Genomic DNA, 16,017 nt, shown 5'->3' on the forward strand with positions numbered 1-16,017 from the left:
GGGGGGAATGTCGTACTCTTTTAGGGCAACATCCAGCCTGTATAAAAGGAAAATGGTGTCCTCTTAGTTTGCCGGAGGTAATTCATAGATGCCTAGTTTAGAGGATTCTTAGAGGCAATCACATTTTGTGAGTCTTGAAAGTTTACCCTAAACAGTTTCTCTAATGCCATAATCTAAGGACTAGATATTTGAGTTCAAGGATTTATGGGTGATTCCACTATTGGGGTGCCATTTGTGTTCCAGAGATATTAAATGTACAAAAACGCATGTAAAGGAAAAATACTTTTTCGACTTTCCAACAATTTACATGCAAGTCTCAGATAAACAGCTTAAAACATGAAAGGACACACATTTTTATATTTTTCATGTTTTGCGGTTTCATATCATCCTTGAGCTTTCGGTTTGTATTCCGTACTGATTCAAGTAAAAAACTAGCAATTTTGGTCATTCAGTATTGGAACATTTGTTTTTGTCTCCATCTTCTGTTCTCTACACATTGCATGTGACCATAACCAGCGCCTGTGTTCCTTTCAGCAGCATTATGGAGAAGAACCGTCAGCTGGAGGTGACGTTTAACCTGCCCAATCAGGTCAGCTCCACATTACAAGCAGTGCCCAAAATCCAGGAGAGGGCTCAATGGGCCAGTAAATTAGACTTCCTTTTGGCTGTGGCGGGACAGATTATTGGCTTGGGAAACGTGTGGAGATTCCCGTACCTGTGTTACAAAAACGGAGGGGGTGAGTGCTGACCATCATGGAAAAACCTTTAAACCAACAACCCCCACATTTCTCATTCTCAGTAGCTTCTTTCTCCCCTCTCCCATCCTGGCTTTACTTTCTTCTGGCTTTTCTAACTTTTTTTTTGCATCTGTATGGATAACACGTGTTTTTAACATTTACTCCATAGGTAAAGCACAGACTCTCTTGTTGGAAACCTGTGAGACTGCCAGAGGCTTCTTATTCATATTGCAGCTTCAGTGAAATGATAATCTACCATAGGCTTGACTCTGCCAAAGAATGGAATCCAGCTTGCACAACTTGCAATATTAAGATATTAACTGTATCGTAGTGGTGGTATGCTACAATGTTTAGTTTTTGTTTTCATTCTAGGTATCGTATTGGTCTGTTATGTGCCAATCCTATGATTTGTATAGCACTCACAGAGAGAGTTCGTCCAGCTGCTGAAGCCGTGGTTCTCCAGTTCTACAATTCTATGCTGGCTGCAATTCTATACAGGTGTATGTTCTGATGCCTGAATAAATTAGCACAATGGCTCAGAATTTAGCCTCTTTTTCTGTCCCGCTACAGTAGGGGTCTGTGGGTGAGGAGGCGAGCACTTTTCCCTTTGTGGTTTAGCAGTGGTTCTGCTTTAGCATGTGCCTAACGAAGGTGCAATTGTAGCATGATTAGTATATAAGCAGTTCTTTCTCTGGGTTCTAGTCTCTGGGAACTGGATTCTGATTATCTTGTATTTGGTTGACATGTTTAACTTGCTTCTATCCCATCTTCATATGTACTTACTGTATCTAAATTCCTCTAACAGCGTGCTCTGTCAGTGTTGGATTTTTCTCACTTCAATTACTGCATGTCTCATACCTTTAATTCTCTACATAATTTTCAATATGTTTTTTCTGTGTGACCAAAGTACGCCAATGGTGCATATCTATGCGTAGTCTCAACCAAAGCATGCAGTAATTTGGGGCACTGTGTCAACGTTGTTAAAACTATTTTGAATAGTTTTTAAAACAAAGTGGCGTGGATAGAAACAGTTGGCGTACTTTATAGAAAGTAGTTTTAGAATTTAAAACGTGCACAAATTAAGCTCTGTCGATGTTTGTGAGTAACTGTGGCATTCTATTTGGAAAATTACGTTTACGGTGCTCTGAAGCCACAAAAGCTAGAGCCACAAAAGCTAGAGACCCTCTGAGGTCTGTTGTATCAGGGTAAGCTGTAGTGGATATTTAAACTCAAATCCTAGCAAAATGAACCGGGCTGGATAAGTGGAAAAGTACCTTCATTTTTTGGTGAACTGCCCCTTTGGACCTGTAAATACTGCACATACCTGCCCTCCAGGACTGGAGTTAAACGTACAGACCCTGTGGCCCTCCAGGACTGGAATTAAACTTACAGACACTGCGGCCCTCCGGGACTTGGAGTTAAACGTACAGACCCTGTGGCCCTCCAGGACTGGAGTTAAACTTACAGACCCTGCGGCCCTCCAGGACTGGCGTTAACACTTTCAGTCCCATGCCTAGTATGAAATGGCTCCAGCCAAATCCAATAGGGGTTTTGCTTTGGCTGAAAACTCTTTAAACCTGTACCCCTGTGTGGCCCTGGCCATAGCCTATGGCGTTATTTCTACAGGAATAAGCATTTTAACGATAGCCTGTTGCCAAATGCAGGGAGTTTTTTTACAGTTTCAAAATAATAAAATGGGAAAAAGGTACTGTGCAAAAGTTTGGGAACCCTTTCAATTAGTACTTTGTAACTCCTTGTTCTTTAAAGTGATGTGTGGGTTCTTCTGAGCATTTCACACAGGTCTCAGGCCATTCTGTCTGAACTCTTTTTTGGTCTTCCAGACCTTGCCTTTTGATTTCAGCCGTTCCATTTTTCTTCCATTTCTAATAACGTTTATGACAGTGGAAATACATAGTTTGAGACATTGAGAGAGTTTTTGTAGCCTTCTCCTTCTTGGTGGAAATGAACCATCTTCATTCTGAAATCCTTGGACAACTGTTTAGGTGTTAACACAAGACAGAACAGCTACTGCAGTTGGATACTTTAGAAGGCATGGAGTTACTTCAGAATAAAAAGTTCAGCCCTGGAATTATACTCACCTGACTCATTGAAGCCATAATGAGTAAATGGGTCTGTTCTTTAGTAATCATGTTTAAAAAAAAAAAAAATAATAATAATCCAAAAGGGTTCCAAAACCTTGGGCCCTTTTCCTTTTATTCTTTCATAATATATAAGTAAAAAATGAAAATAAAAATAAAAAATATAAAAATAAAATATGGGCGGCACGGATGGTGCAGTGGGTAGCACTGCCGCCTCACAGCAAGGAGGTCCTGGGTTCGAATCCCCGTCGGCCGGGGCCTCTCTGTGCGGAGTTTGCATGTTCTCCCCGTGTCTGCGTGGGTTTCCTCCGGGTACTCCGGTTTCCTCCCACAGTCCAAAGACATGCAGGTTAGGCTGATTGGAGAGTCTAAATTGCCCGTGGGTATGAGTGTGTGAGTGAATGGTGTGTGTGCCCTGCGATGGACTGGCGACCTGTCCAGGGTGTATTCCTGCCTTTCGCCCAATGTATGCTGGGATAGGCTCCAGCCCCCCTGCGACCCTGTTCAGGATAAGCGGGTTAAGATAATGGACGGATGGATGGAAAATAAAATATTCAGAAAGGTCTCATGTTTAACTCTGTACCATTTAGAGTTCAGGCTTGCTTTTGATCACATACAGATTCATTGTAACGGACCTTTAAACCAAGGGGTGCTCCACTGTACACATGTCTGACCATTGATCTGTGTAACTGGAGATGAAGGTGCCATAGGCTCTGCACTGGAGGAAACAATAGAACACCTTCTCTCAAATTAACCTTTTACCACATCCAGTCACATTCAAGGTAAATGTCCAAAATCTTAGTTAAAGGAGTAACATGGTGTTTGGTGAGTTTACTCGGTGCGTCACATGTGCGCCACACGATAACCACTCCCCTTCTCCCTCCCCTATAACTCATGGCCCACAGTTTGCCCTGCTGGCCTCCAGGCAAGACAATGCAAATATTTAACTAATGTTAGGTTCACTTAAATTGGAGTGCCTTTTTCTTACATTATTTCTGCTTATATTAATTTAGCTTGCTAGCTAACATTACCGTTAACAATAATGTTAGCTGGCTAGTTTGCTTTCATAATGGTCAGGAGGTAAGAGCAGTCGTCTGGCAGTCGGAGGGTTGCCGGTTCCCGCCCTGGGTGTGTCGGAGTGTCCCTTGATGCCTTGCATGGCAGCCAATCACCTTTGGTGTTTGAGTGTGTGTGGGGATGGGTGAGTAAGAAGCATCAATTGTACAGTGCTATATAAATTTGCAGCCATTTACCATTTCATAAATATGCTTTTATCTTAACTTGGCTAGCTAGCTAGTAAAAATTATCATTGGATAAGTCGGCGTCCTTACCTTAGCTCTCGATGGTTGATGTACTAATTTAGTTAGCGTGTGAAAATTAAGTGTCCCAAGATGAGCGCATATTATGGAGCTAGCTATGGTAACAGACAACAATGTGTGGAAAGTGGGAGCATGGTCTGTCAGTCATAGCTAATTGACAGTTCTCATTACCAACTGGCAAGTGTCACAGTCAACCACCATGTTACTCCTTCAAACGTTTTTTTTTTTTTCCTTAAAATGAAAAGTAGACGGGACATCATATGGATTTGTGATCAGTAAGACAAAACGCCTAATCCGAAAAATGAAAGGCCTTTTTTATTTTGTATAGTTCTGACTGGAAATGCACAACAAATATTTCAAACTTAAACAATATGATTACTAGGAAACCCAAAATGCTGAATACGTGAAAAATACTGGACTTTCAATGGAACCAACCAAAATAAACCATTAATGTAATAAACAATAGATTTAACCAAAATCTGTGTTCCATAATGATTGGTTCCCCTGGTTTAATGTATCCACCCCTGGCAAGGAATAACAGATTTTCCTGTAATGCTTGACAAGGTTAAGGAACACATTTGGAGGGATTCTTGGGTTTCCACTCAAAAACACTCTTCAGTTTAGCTCACAGGTTTGTGATTGGATTGCAGTGCGGTGCCTGAGATGGCCACTGCAGAACATTGCTTTTGTCACACAACCATTTCTGTGTGGATTTTTAGGTATGCTTTGGGTCATTGTCTTGCTGGAAATACCACCTATAGCCAAGCCTTATGGTAGAGGCAATGGTTGGTAAATGGGTAAATGGCTATAGGTGGTAAATGGTTGGAATTTATATAGCGCCTTTATCCAAAGCGCTGTACAGTTGATGCTTCTCATTCACCCATTCACACATGCACACTCTCACCAACTGCAATTTGCAAGGCACCAACCAGCTCGTCAGGAGCATTTGGGGGTTAGGTGTCTTGGGGACTGCTGGGATATGTAGACAAAAGTACCGAATATGTAATACTTATTTTATAAAATGTATTGGGCAGACCACACCATTCTGGGGACCATACTACAAAAAAGATATAGTGGCAATGGAAAAGATTCAAAGAAGGGCAACTAAGTTGGTTCCTGGTATGGAAGATAAAAGGTATGAGGGATGCTTAATCTCTTTAAGCTTAGTAAAAGGAGACTTGGGGACAATTAGAGGCTTTTAAATTAATTAAAGGGATTGACAAACAACTATAATTCTATAAAAGGGGACATAGAATAGAAATTGGCCAATGGTAAATTCTGCACAGACATTCGGAAATATTTCTTCACCCAGAGAGTAGTCACTGTGTGGAATAGCTTGCCAGGTCACAAGTCTGGTTTTCAGGACTAGGCTCGATATAGTGCTAAATCCGGCAGTCTCTGCTGGGAAGCTGAGACTTGGCTGTAAGTAGATCCATTACAATCCACACAGAAATGGTTCAGTGAAAACAACTAGTGCTGTCCATTTATCTATATCTTAACTCCTTGAAACCTGAAGTGATTTTATAATTTCTCATCATTTTACAGATGAAACCAGTTTATAGATAACCCCTCAAACCACCCCTCAGTTTATTCGGAGGACATATCATGCTTAGGTTTGGATATGATTTTGGTGCGTTGATAGGCTGTATTATTTGTGTAAGAGTTCCGCTTACTATAAAGAGGTATTCACTTGAGTATAAGTGCCAGCTCAGGTATATCATCTTACATTACATGACTAGGTTGTATGGAGAAACAATATCATAGAGCGCGGATCATCAAATCACCTGCTGGCTTTACCTGGGAGTCATGTGTGAAGGCAGTCTGGCCAATCAGTGGTACTAATTGTTCACCAAATTACTCAGGTGAAAAGAAAACCAGGCCAGATTTGGATTTCAGGTCCAGATTTGATGATGGCTGTCATTCAGCCCTGTCTATAGGACAGATAATGCTTTATAATGATGGGCATAATTATAATTTATGCTGTATAAAATAGCTGCAGAGTACCAGGTGGACATACACTATTGTGTTTTCATTGTCTTCCTGAGAAATATTCACTCGAGTTTTCCAAAGGAAGTCCTGCATTGCAAAATATCTTTTTTTAAAAATTTTATGTCAACGTTTTAGGCAGAGAATCTCAATAATTGTTTTTGCTAAAGCGTAACAGTCTCCGCGAGCATATCGAAAATGCTACCATTTTGTTATGCAGGCAAATAAATGCTGTGTTTTATACAAGTTTAACAAACTATACACAGTTGGAAACATGATCTCATTAGTGAAATGGTGAAATGTTTCTATGCTGAGTTAGAAGTTCTGTTGTATTTATTTTGCTCACGGATGGGGGTCATGCCTACACTGTGCTACTGCATTACTGATGCTGGTTAGAGAAGCTTGCTTGTTGATCTTTCGATTTAAAAACTATTATGCATTTAATTTGCTGGACCCTTGCCTTGAAAAGGACACTGACATTACCTTATTTCATATAGTATGTGGATTTCCAAAATGCAGAGGTGAGGTCCACCAACACTTGTTTGGCCACGCAAAATAAACCACTGTCGCTAAAGCATTAGCTTTTTAAAATAGGTTATACATATGTACAGTTGGATGAAAAGGTTTGTGAACCATTTAGAATTCCCTGGATTTCTGCTTTGATTACTCATGAAATGTGGACAGATCTTCTTCAAAGTCACAATTATAGACAATCTGACTAAACTAATGACACACAAACAGTTGTACTTTTCAATTTCTTGAAAAAAAATTCAATTATTACTCAGGACACATTAGGCATGCAAATGGAAAGAATATCTAATGATATCTAGCTTGCTAGCATTTTACATTGGATGACTGTTAAGAATTCAATGCATTTAATTTAGGTAATTCCTATGTGCATAACGTTACTTAGCTTGTTAAGAGATCTAAATCTGGTCAATGTCATAATCTCAGTTGACTAATGAGACATGCTAATGGTTATGCATAAAAAAATATTTTTAGCAGGTTGTTTTCACCAATGTGACATTTCTCTTGGCCGCTGTCACAGCAAATTCAAATTACCTAGCTAGTCTTATAGCCAATAGGGGCTTACTTTTCTTCAGCAGTACATGACAGAAAAGGCACTTGTGAGAAGTTTCACTTCCTATGAAAAGGTGTCCCCAAGTCAGTGACCTGAATTTGGTGCTTTCTGCCCAGGGCTCCCGCTCTGCTGGACTCGGTGGTAAAAAGGGATGCAGGTCCTACACCGATCACCTGGATGTTCATACCCTCAATTACATGTGACCGTCTGCACTTTAACCTCAAATTCATTGTTTCACTTTAAATCCAATGTGCTGGAGTACAAAGTAAAAAGAACAGAAATTGTAACACTGTCCAAATACTTGGACTGCACTATATATGGTAGGTATATACACTGCTCAAAAAGATTAAGGGAACACTTAATCATCACTGTGTAACACCAAGTCAGTTAAACTTCTGGGATATCAATCTGTCCGTTTAGGAAGCACGAGTGATTGTGAATAAATTTCACCTGCTTGGGTGCAAAGTGACAACAGGCGCTATGGAGATGCAAAACTATTCCCAAAAAGATAATGGTTTTGCATGTGGTGGCCACAGACAATTGCTTATCCTTCCTGGCTGATTTTTCTCTAAAGTTCATGGGAGGCCATACACACTGCTGAGTCACATTATGAGTTGTCGTGATAAAATTGGATCAGCCTGTGATTTCAATTTTTTACGGTGTTATTTTGCATCCAGCCCTCAATGGGTCGATGATTTTGGTTTCCTTTGACCATTGTGACGTCATTTTGTTCTCCACAAATTATACAATATACATCAGTAAAGATTTTCAACTTGAATAAATTGTTCCTTAAGTGTTCCCTTTTTTTTGAGCAGTGTATATTTTTCAGGAATGGGGTAAATGTGATATCCTTTTTTTAACCTTGAGCAGAAGCCTTGTTGTTTATGACGCAGTGCCATAGGTGAGAATCTGACTGTACTGTTGACAAGTGCAACATGGCTAACATTAACACACACCTCTCACACACACCTGGCAGATGTCCATCTCTTCAGTGCAGCTTTGCTTGTCGGAGTGTGGTGACCTCCTTCAATACTTTCCTAAACTATAATTGTCCATCGTATCTAAATTTCCAAAACTGTTGTTGATGTTGGTGATGCTTGTAAAATGCCACAATGGTATAAACAGCGGTGTCCAGTCTTATCTGAAAAGGGCTGGTGTAGCTGCAGATTTCTCCCAACACTACGAGACCTGTTTCTAAAGACTTGATTAAAGAAAAAGCCTGGCAGTTACATTGTGTACTTATAGTCAGAACTGTAAATATTTGGACATCGACAAAGTTATTGTTATTTTTGCTGTCTACCACAGGATATTGGAGTTGGAAGTATCTATCTATAGCGGAATCTATTCCCACCCCCCAATTCCCATAGAGATCCTTTCAAATGCAAAGAGTTTTACTATCGCTTGTAGGGCAACCTTAACATAAGCTATCCAGACCCTGGTGATGTTGATAGGTCACAGATATCAGGAAGTCATGGCATGCAAAGGATATGCAACCAAGTATAAACATTTTTTTTACAATTTAATCAATGATTATGTTAATTTGTTCAATTAATTTAGAGCCCCTAAAATTGTGGGGACTAGGTTATAAGGGCTGTAATTCCTACACCGTTCACCAGATTTACATGTAAATACCCTCAAATTAAAGCTGTTTGTGCTCATAGTCATTATTTACGTCCAACTCCAATATCCTGTGGTAGACAGCTAAAATAACAATAACTTTGTCAATGTCCAAATATTTATGGATCTGCCTGTATGACAAATGCCACACAACCCAAGCTCAAGCAGACAAGCTCAAGCAGTCATACATATTGTTTGTTCATTGTCCCACTGAATAGAGTGCTAAATGATTCTCCAAACATGTCCAAGGTCCAAAACGTAGGCCCTGTAATTAATCTTTTACTTCATCAGGTAATTTGTCACTTGATGGTAAATCATGCTGGATTTTCACGTCTTCCCTCAGAGTCCTTTTTGTCATGATTGCAGTGAGAAGTAATTGTGGAATAATTATTCTGAGATACTCTGAGCAGTTCATTCATGTCTCACTTTGTGAATTTCTGCTGTACTGTGAACCGGAAAGATTATTTCCAATCCTCTAATGAGCTCCATTTTTCCCCAATAGGAGTGTTCCTTGTTCCCTATGTCCTCTTCCTTTTCACCTGCGGGATTCCCCTCTTCCTCCTGGAAACCGCGCTGGGACAGTACACGAGTCAGGGGAGCATCACCTGCTGGAGGAAGATCTGCCCCATCTTTGGAGGTAGCACACCCAACATCACCATAGGCGATTTTTTTCTATGAAGCTGACTGACCCCAACCCCACCAAAGAACCTAGTCATGATATGTACCCCTATTCAAAGGTTTGGAATATCCTTGCCTTTTCTCTATGGGGATTTGGGGGTGGAAACTAGATTCAGCTGTAAATTATGCTGATACAGTTTGGAACACATTTGTTGGCTAAATGGCTTCACTGATTTATCAGATTTTAATGGCTTTAAGTCATCAAGCAAGCCTCAAACCATCTTGCTGCTGCCAAATATGCAGTAGATGGTACAAGAATGGTTTCTCCTGACTAATTATCCTGTTAAACTCAATGGGAAAATATTCATTAGAAAAAAGTATTGTACTATTTACTGTATATCTGGCAGCAACATGGTGGTTTGAGGCCCATTTGATACATTTGTCCCCTCCGAAAAATCAGTTAAAGGGTAAGGTGATTCCAAAATTTGCACAGGGTGTAACTCTGTGATTTCAGTGGTATTACCTGAAAGTACATCCTATGCATTTCTATGGTAGAACCTGGCAATAAATCCTAGGATTTTCTATGGTAGGCCTTTACCTTTATGAATTTCTATAGTAGGACCTGACCGTACATCCTATGCACAGTGCAAACTATTTTTCATTGTATTTTACCATACAATACATTTTTATAAATGATAATTATCTGTTCATTGTGTAATGGCTCATCAATTAAAATTGATTAAAAATAGTAGGAATTATGTTTATTGTAGTTGTCATCTGAAAAGCACTTGATAATAATAGTGTGTTTTCTTAGCCTTGGAAGAATAGTCAATAATTTTTTTTTTTTTTGCTGGACCCATAGGGACCAGGCAAGAATCGTATGTTTCTATTATCAAGTGACTGACTTACCTTAGATTGCAAAAAAAAATGTATTAGTGCATATAGTGACAATGCCAGTGACAATGTTCAGCTGAACTTCTCAACCAGTAGGAATGTAATTTTTTTCAGTCTCATGAGAACAAAAAAGTCATTGGCAGCTCACATTAGCTTTGAGATTATTTTTCTGTCTGCAGGTATTACTAAAATATTATTGTATATTGCAATGTTAATCACCACAATATTAATTATGTTGCTATTATTTTTGTGATTCCTTAGCTTTAGCTAAGGCAATTCGTTTCATAGGCTATTAAAGGACAGTTATGTTTGTTTATGCTAGCTAGCCTCCAATGTTTCTGTTCACTTTACATGGCTTGCAGAAACGTAGAAGCCACCTTAAGAATGTCCTTTTCATAGTGAGTCACTTGTTTTCTCCTATAAAATCTATTTAATCTAAGAAATTGGTTAATAGTCTGTCGAACCACTCTGCCATAAAGGCCTGATTGATGGAGTGCTGCTGAAATGGTCTCTCTACTTTTTGATGGTCCTCTTTGATAGATGCATACATTCTAGAGTGTTCTTGAGCTGTTGAACAGTTATATAGGGTAGACGTTTAGATTTCACATATAAACATAAAACAACAACAAGAAAATATGTTACTGTCCAATAATTGACGAAAGCCTTTCAGGTTCTAGTCAATGTGCGGTAGCAGTGAAGGCCAATAGGATGCTAGCCAAGACAAGAGCATTGAGTCTAAGGAAGTTATACTCGCCTTATACAATTCTCTTGTTAGACCACACTTGAAGTACTGTGTGCAGTTCTGTGGATCGCACTATAAGAAAGATATAGAGGTACTGGAAAAAGTTGAGAGAATGGCAACCAGGTTGATTCCATGTACAAAAGATAAAAGTTATGAGGAAAGGATTAAGATGCTTTATCTCTTTGTAGGGGATTTACCTACCATTACTCGAAAATCAGTCTCATTGTTTTATATGTTTTTCCCTAACTCGCCACCATGATTAGCTTTAGACTGTAATGGCACTTACAATAGATATTGTTACTTGTATAGATATTGTTGTTTTTTTATTGGCTGTTGTATTGTTGTACTCAGGGTATTCTAGCTGCCAACTGTGGTATGCTAGTTTGGAAGTTGATTGTACTCTTCAAGGGTTCTGATTATCTGTATGTTTACACTAGGAATCGGAACTGTACTGTCCTCTCAGGTCCTCTTCGCACTTATACTTGTGTTTGATTTGTACGTCGCTCTGGATAAGAACATCTGCTAAATGCCATGTAATGTAATGTAATGTAATGTAATATCTATATTTATAATATTTTTAAATATTTAATATTTTAATTATTAGTTAAAATTTCAGAATTTGGAAGTGTAAGTTTAAAAGAGTTTGAAATTGATGGTAGCTATTAATTAGATTTAACAATCAAATCAGTTAGATCCCATTGAATTTGGTGGCTGGTCTCCTGTGAAAAAGGGCTCCGGCCACCTTCTCCAACTTGCAGGTTAAAAAAAAGATACAGTTTGTCAGTGTTGTAGAACTTTGGTTTCCCAGGTGGATGCTTCTTGGAAGGCAAACTAAAGTAGATGATCAAGCTGTTGTAGGCCGGCCTAACTTATCGAAGCAAAATTTTGTTCCCTTCTATTGTCCGGTGTAGACGAAGAGTCCAAAATCTTCAGATTTCTTGAATTAAATACTGTAACTTGTGCATGCACACCAGTGGTACAGTAACACTTTGTTTGGGGCGTAGCCATGGTGATGTGAGTGGGTTGCTGGGAATTGTAGTTGATATAGCCAGCGATGTAAGGGAAGGATTGCCTAGTACCTACATCTTTAAGCTGAGTAAAAGGAGACTTGGGGGACTTTTGATTGAAGTTTTAAATTCATTAACGGGATTAACGAAGTGAACTATAGGTGATTCTGCTGGGTGAGATCAGTTGACAGAATGAGAGGGCACAAATGGAAAAAGGAAGTTCCATACAGAAATTAGGAAATATTTTTTCAGACAGAAAGTGGTAACTGTGTGGAATAGCTTGCCAAGATATGTAGTGGAGGCAGAAACACTGTTTTTCAAGACCAGGCTTGATACAGTGCTAGATACTATTTAGATTTAGGCAAACTAAGTAGCAGGTACACTTAGGGGAAGGAAAAGGTGAGTATTACAGGGCTGAATGGCTGGTTCTCACCATTACATGTGACCCATAAAATGACACTGCAGTGGAGGCTGTTGTCCGAATTCTTATGAAAATGGTTCCCTGGCCTCCTCTACTCCTTCGTGTTCGCTTGTGACATGTTCGAAAGGAGACTAGGGGTTCCAGTGTGCTGGTGGACATACTTTAAGTTTTAAGCTCTGTAGGCACTGTAACCACTATTGTGGCACCAGTGTCATGATTTAATTATAGATCCTATGGCATCTAGCAGGGCACGTGTTTTAAAACAGATTAACTAGGGAGTGTTAGTCATTCTTAAATACCAGGCAGAGTAAAATAATCTCTGTACCCGTGTTGGTAATAGAAAACGAGTATAATTACTCAGCCAGCAATGTGAACGCAAGCCTTTCACACAATGTTCAACAGACAAAAGGTGTAGTTCTCTTTCGTGTAGTTAATGAGGCACTTCTGCATTAAGCTGCCCTGATATCGCTGTACTGAGAGGATGCCCCCATCTCATTTAACAGCAGCCTATCTCTTCCAGTGTACTTAGAATGCATGCTGATCCAGTAATCACTATTACACGAATGCCTTTTTAATATACCTGTACGGATATAAAGCATAGGCGGCACGGATGGTGCAGTGGGTAGCACTGCCGCCTCACAGCAAGGAGGTCCTGGGTTCGAATCCCCGTCGGCCGGGGCCTCTCTGTGCGGAGTTTGCATGTTCTCCCCGTGTCTGCGTGGGTTTCCTCCGGGTACTCCGGTTTCCTCCCACAGTCCAAAGACATGCAGGTTAGACTGATTGGAGAGTCTAAATTGCCCGTAGGTATGAGTGTGTGAGTGAATGGTGTGTGTGCCCTGCGATGGACTGGCGACCTGTCCAGGGTGTATTCCTGCCTTTCGCCCAATGTATGCTGGGATAGGCTCCAGCCCCCTGTGACCCTGATCAGCGGGTTCAGATAATGGATGGATGGATGGATGGATATAAAGCATATGACTATAGAACTAAATCGTTCTGGTGTCATTTTTTGTTTTTAATTACGATAAAGTTTTCAGTTTAAAAAGTTTTCATCTGAATGGAACAGCAGAAAAGTCTGCTCTCATGTACGCTCAGACCACTTTATTAGTATGTATTAGACTTATTTGGTCTTCTGCTGCTGTAGCCCATTCAGTTCAACATGTTATGTGTCTACCAATGTTGTAAGGTGCGGTTGGGTTACTGTTGTCTTCCTGTCAGCTTGAACCAGTCTGGCTATTCTCCATGACATCTCTCATTAACAAGGTTAAGCTTTCTCCCAAATAACTGCCACTCACTGTATGTTTTCTACCAATGTCAGGCATCAATTGTTCCCCACCCAATTTACTTTTATTTACTTATCATTTATTTATACAGGGGGGACTCTTTCAGGGATGCCCTATGTTTACAAGTAAACAGAACAGTCCATCCATTATCTTAACCCGCTTATTCTGAACAGGGTCGCAGGGGGGCTGGAGCCTATCCCAGCATACATTGGGCGAAAGGCAGGAATACACCCTGGACAGGTTGCCAGTCCATCGTAGGGCACACACACCATTCACTCACACACTCATACCTGCGGGCAATTTTAGACTCTCCAATCAGCCTAACCTGCATGTCTACCAGAAATCTACCATTTAGCTAAACTACCATTTAGAAATAGGGAAACAAAAAACGGAAAACGACACATTTTCTGTTGATAACAATACACATGACATGAAAGCTCATGATAGTTCATGTCAAATAACATGAAACTGTTCTTTCCTGTCAATTTTATGACCTCAATGATGTTTCCATTTCGGTAAGCCTTTTTATGCCTATGTGCCGGCCAGAGGCAGTATGTTTTCAGGCTGTCCGTCCGTCCATCTGTCCGTCCATCCATCTGTCCCATTCTTTTGAATGTGATATCCGAGGAGCGCCTTGAGGGAATTTCAAATTTGGCATAGATGTCTACTTGGAGTCAGGGATGAACTGATTAGAATTTGGTGGTCTAAGGTCAAGGCTGCTGTGACCTCACAAAATACAGTTTTAGCCATGACTCAAGAATGAATAGGCTAATTATGAATTAAGTTCACACAAACGTCTAATAGGATACAATTATGAAGTGATGACATTTTATATACAAGCAGTCAAAGGTCAACTTCACTGTGACATAATACAATCTTTTGTTTTGTTTATTGATTAGTGACTTAATCATATCAGTTGATATTTTAGAATTAGGATAAAACACTTTTTGTTTGAATATTCTTCAATTGTTTGAAGAAGCTAACAGCAGCTAACATTTATTAGCTTGAAAAATGTAATGTTTTCAGTTTTATTTTTAACATTTGATACCTTTTTAGGACTACAATGCAATCCTTAAATCCTTGTTTCATCCAACTAAATGTGTTTATTTAGGAACAGTATTACTATACTATTTTTCAGCAGCAGTTGACAATGGGAGGGCTAATGGCCTTTATTCAATGAATATTTAAGTGGTATGCGGTCCTGTCAGGGAATTAGGCTTTTCACATCTGGCCTGACCCCTCCCTACCTCAAAGACAAAGCCTTTCCACAAAGCAATACTCAGTGAGCCATTTAGAAGACAGAAACAAAAACATTTTTTGATTCAGTAATTCAGTAAGAAGTTCACAAACTACATGCACTGAAGATGCCATTCACAAACAGCTCAAAGTTTTGCGTGCCATTTTACAAGACAGTTCCTGTTTAGCACAAGGGGGCATCACACTCTTTGCACTCCCACAGAGTGTTTTGCTTTTTTCCCCAATGTGCATGCTCTGCAGGATGGACATCTTGCAAAAATGCAAAGGTATTATTTTGAGTAATGGTTAGAATCGTTCATAAATTCGAGTGGTAACAAACGCGCATTACTGGATATTCAGACAAACACAGAGAGAAGTTGCAATACAGCACACATATTTACCAATAGGATTGTAAGAAATACACTTGCTCTTGGAGTTGGTCTCTTTAGCGAAGTTATTTCAGCTTTTTCCTCAAACATAGATAGAGTATGCTAATATCGATTGCGCAAGGACACCCAGTTTTAGAATCCTGGCTACGCCACTACACATCACGTATCCACCCTACCGTCCTGGAAATAATTTCTAGGTAGCATTGAAACAATGCAGTCAGTGGGAGATGATCATCTTGTTCCCCGCCATTTTACGTCTTTGTGCAGTGCCCATATAATTGCTACGCCTGTTGCTTACATTTTTAATCTAACATTTACCTCTGACAGCGCAAGGCAGCTCAAGCTATCCCGTTCCATAAAGGAGGTGGTATGAGCATCTGTCCAGTTTCAAAACTTGTGCAGTGTGTCCAAAACTGTGTATCCAAAATCAAGCTATTGTTGCTCATAGTATTAAATCGACCTCTCCAGAAATTAGTAAAGGTGTACCTCAAGGGTCTATTCTTGGCCCATTTTTGTTTACTTTTGTTTATATAAATAGCGTCATCTTCCCAACATTGCATTGTATTGTCAACTTTTATGCTGATAATACAA

At 39.8% G+C, this 16,017-nt stretch overlaps 1 protein-coding gene across 3 annotated transcripts in view; it reads left to right on the forward strand.

The window, feature by feature from the left end:
- Window positions 1–16,017, forward strand: part of slc6a11a (solute carrier family 6 member 11a) — a 57,263-nt gene that overhangs the window by 13,093 nt on the left and 28,153 nt on the right. For 2 of the 3 annotated variants that reach the window (XR_009709724.1, XM_061257001.1), the window contains exons 2-3: window positions 538–737; window positions 9,342–9,476. Coding sequence is in view for 2 of the 3 variants with exons in the window: in XM_061257001.1 (XP_061112985.1) it covers window positions 542–737; window positions 9,342–9,476 (331 nt within the window). In the remaining variant the exon portion in view is untranslated. Of the gene's footprint in view, window positions 1–534; window positions 738–9,341; window positions 9,477–16,017 lie in introns of all 3 variants that reach the window. The other variant, XM_061257002.1, reaches the window with a different exon arrangement.

This window comes from Conger conger, chromosome 10 (assembly GCF_963514075.1).
Source record: "Conger conger chromosome 10, fConCon1.1, whole genome shotgun sequence".
Classification (NCBI taxonomy): domain Eukaryota; kingdom Metazoa; phylum Chordata; class Actinopteri; order Anguilliformes; family Congridae; genus Conger; species Conger conger.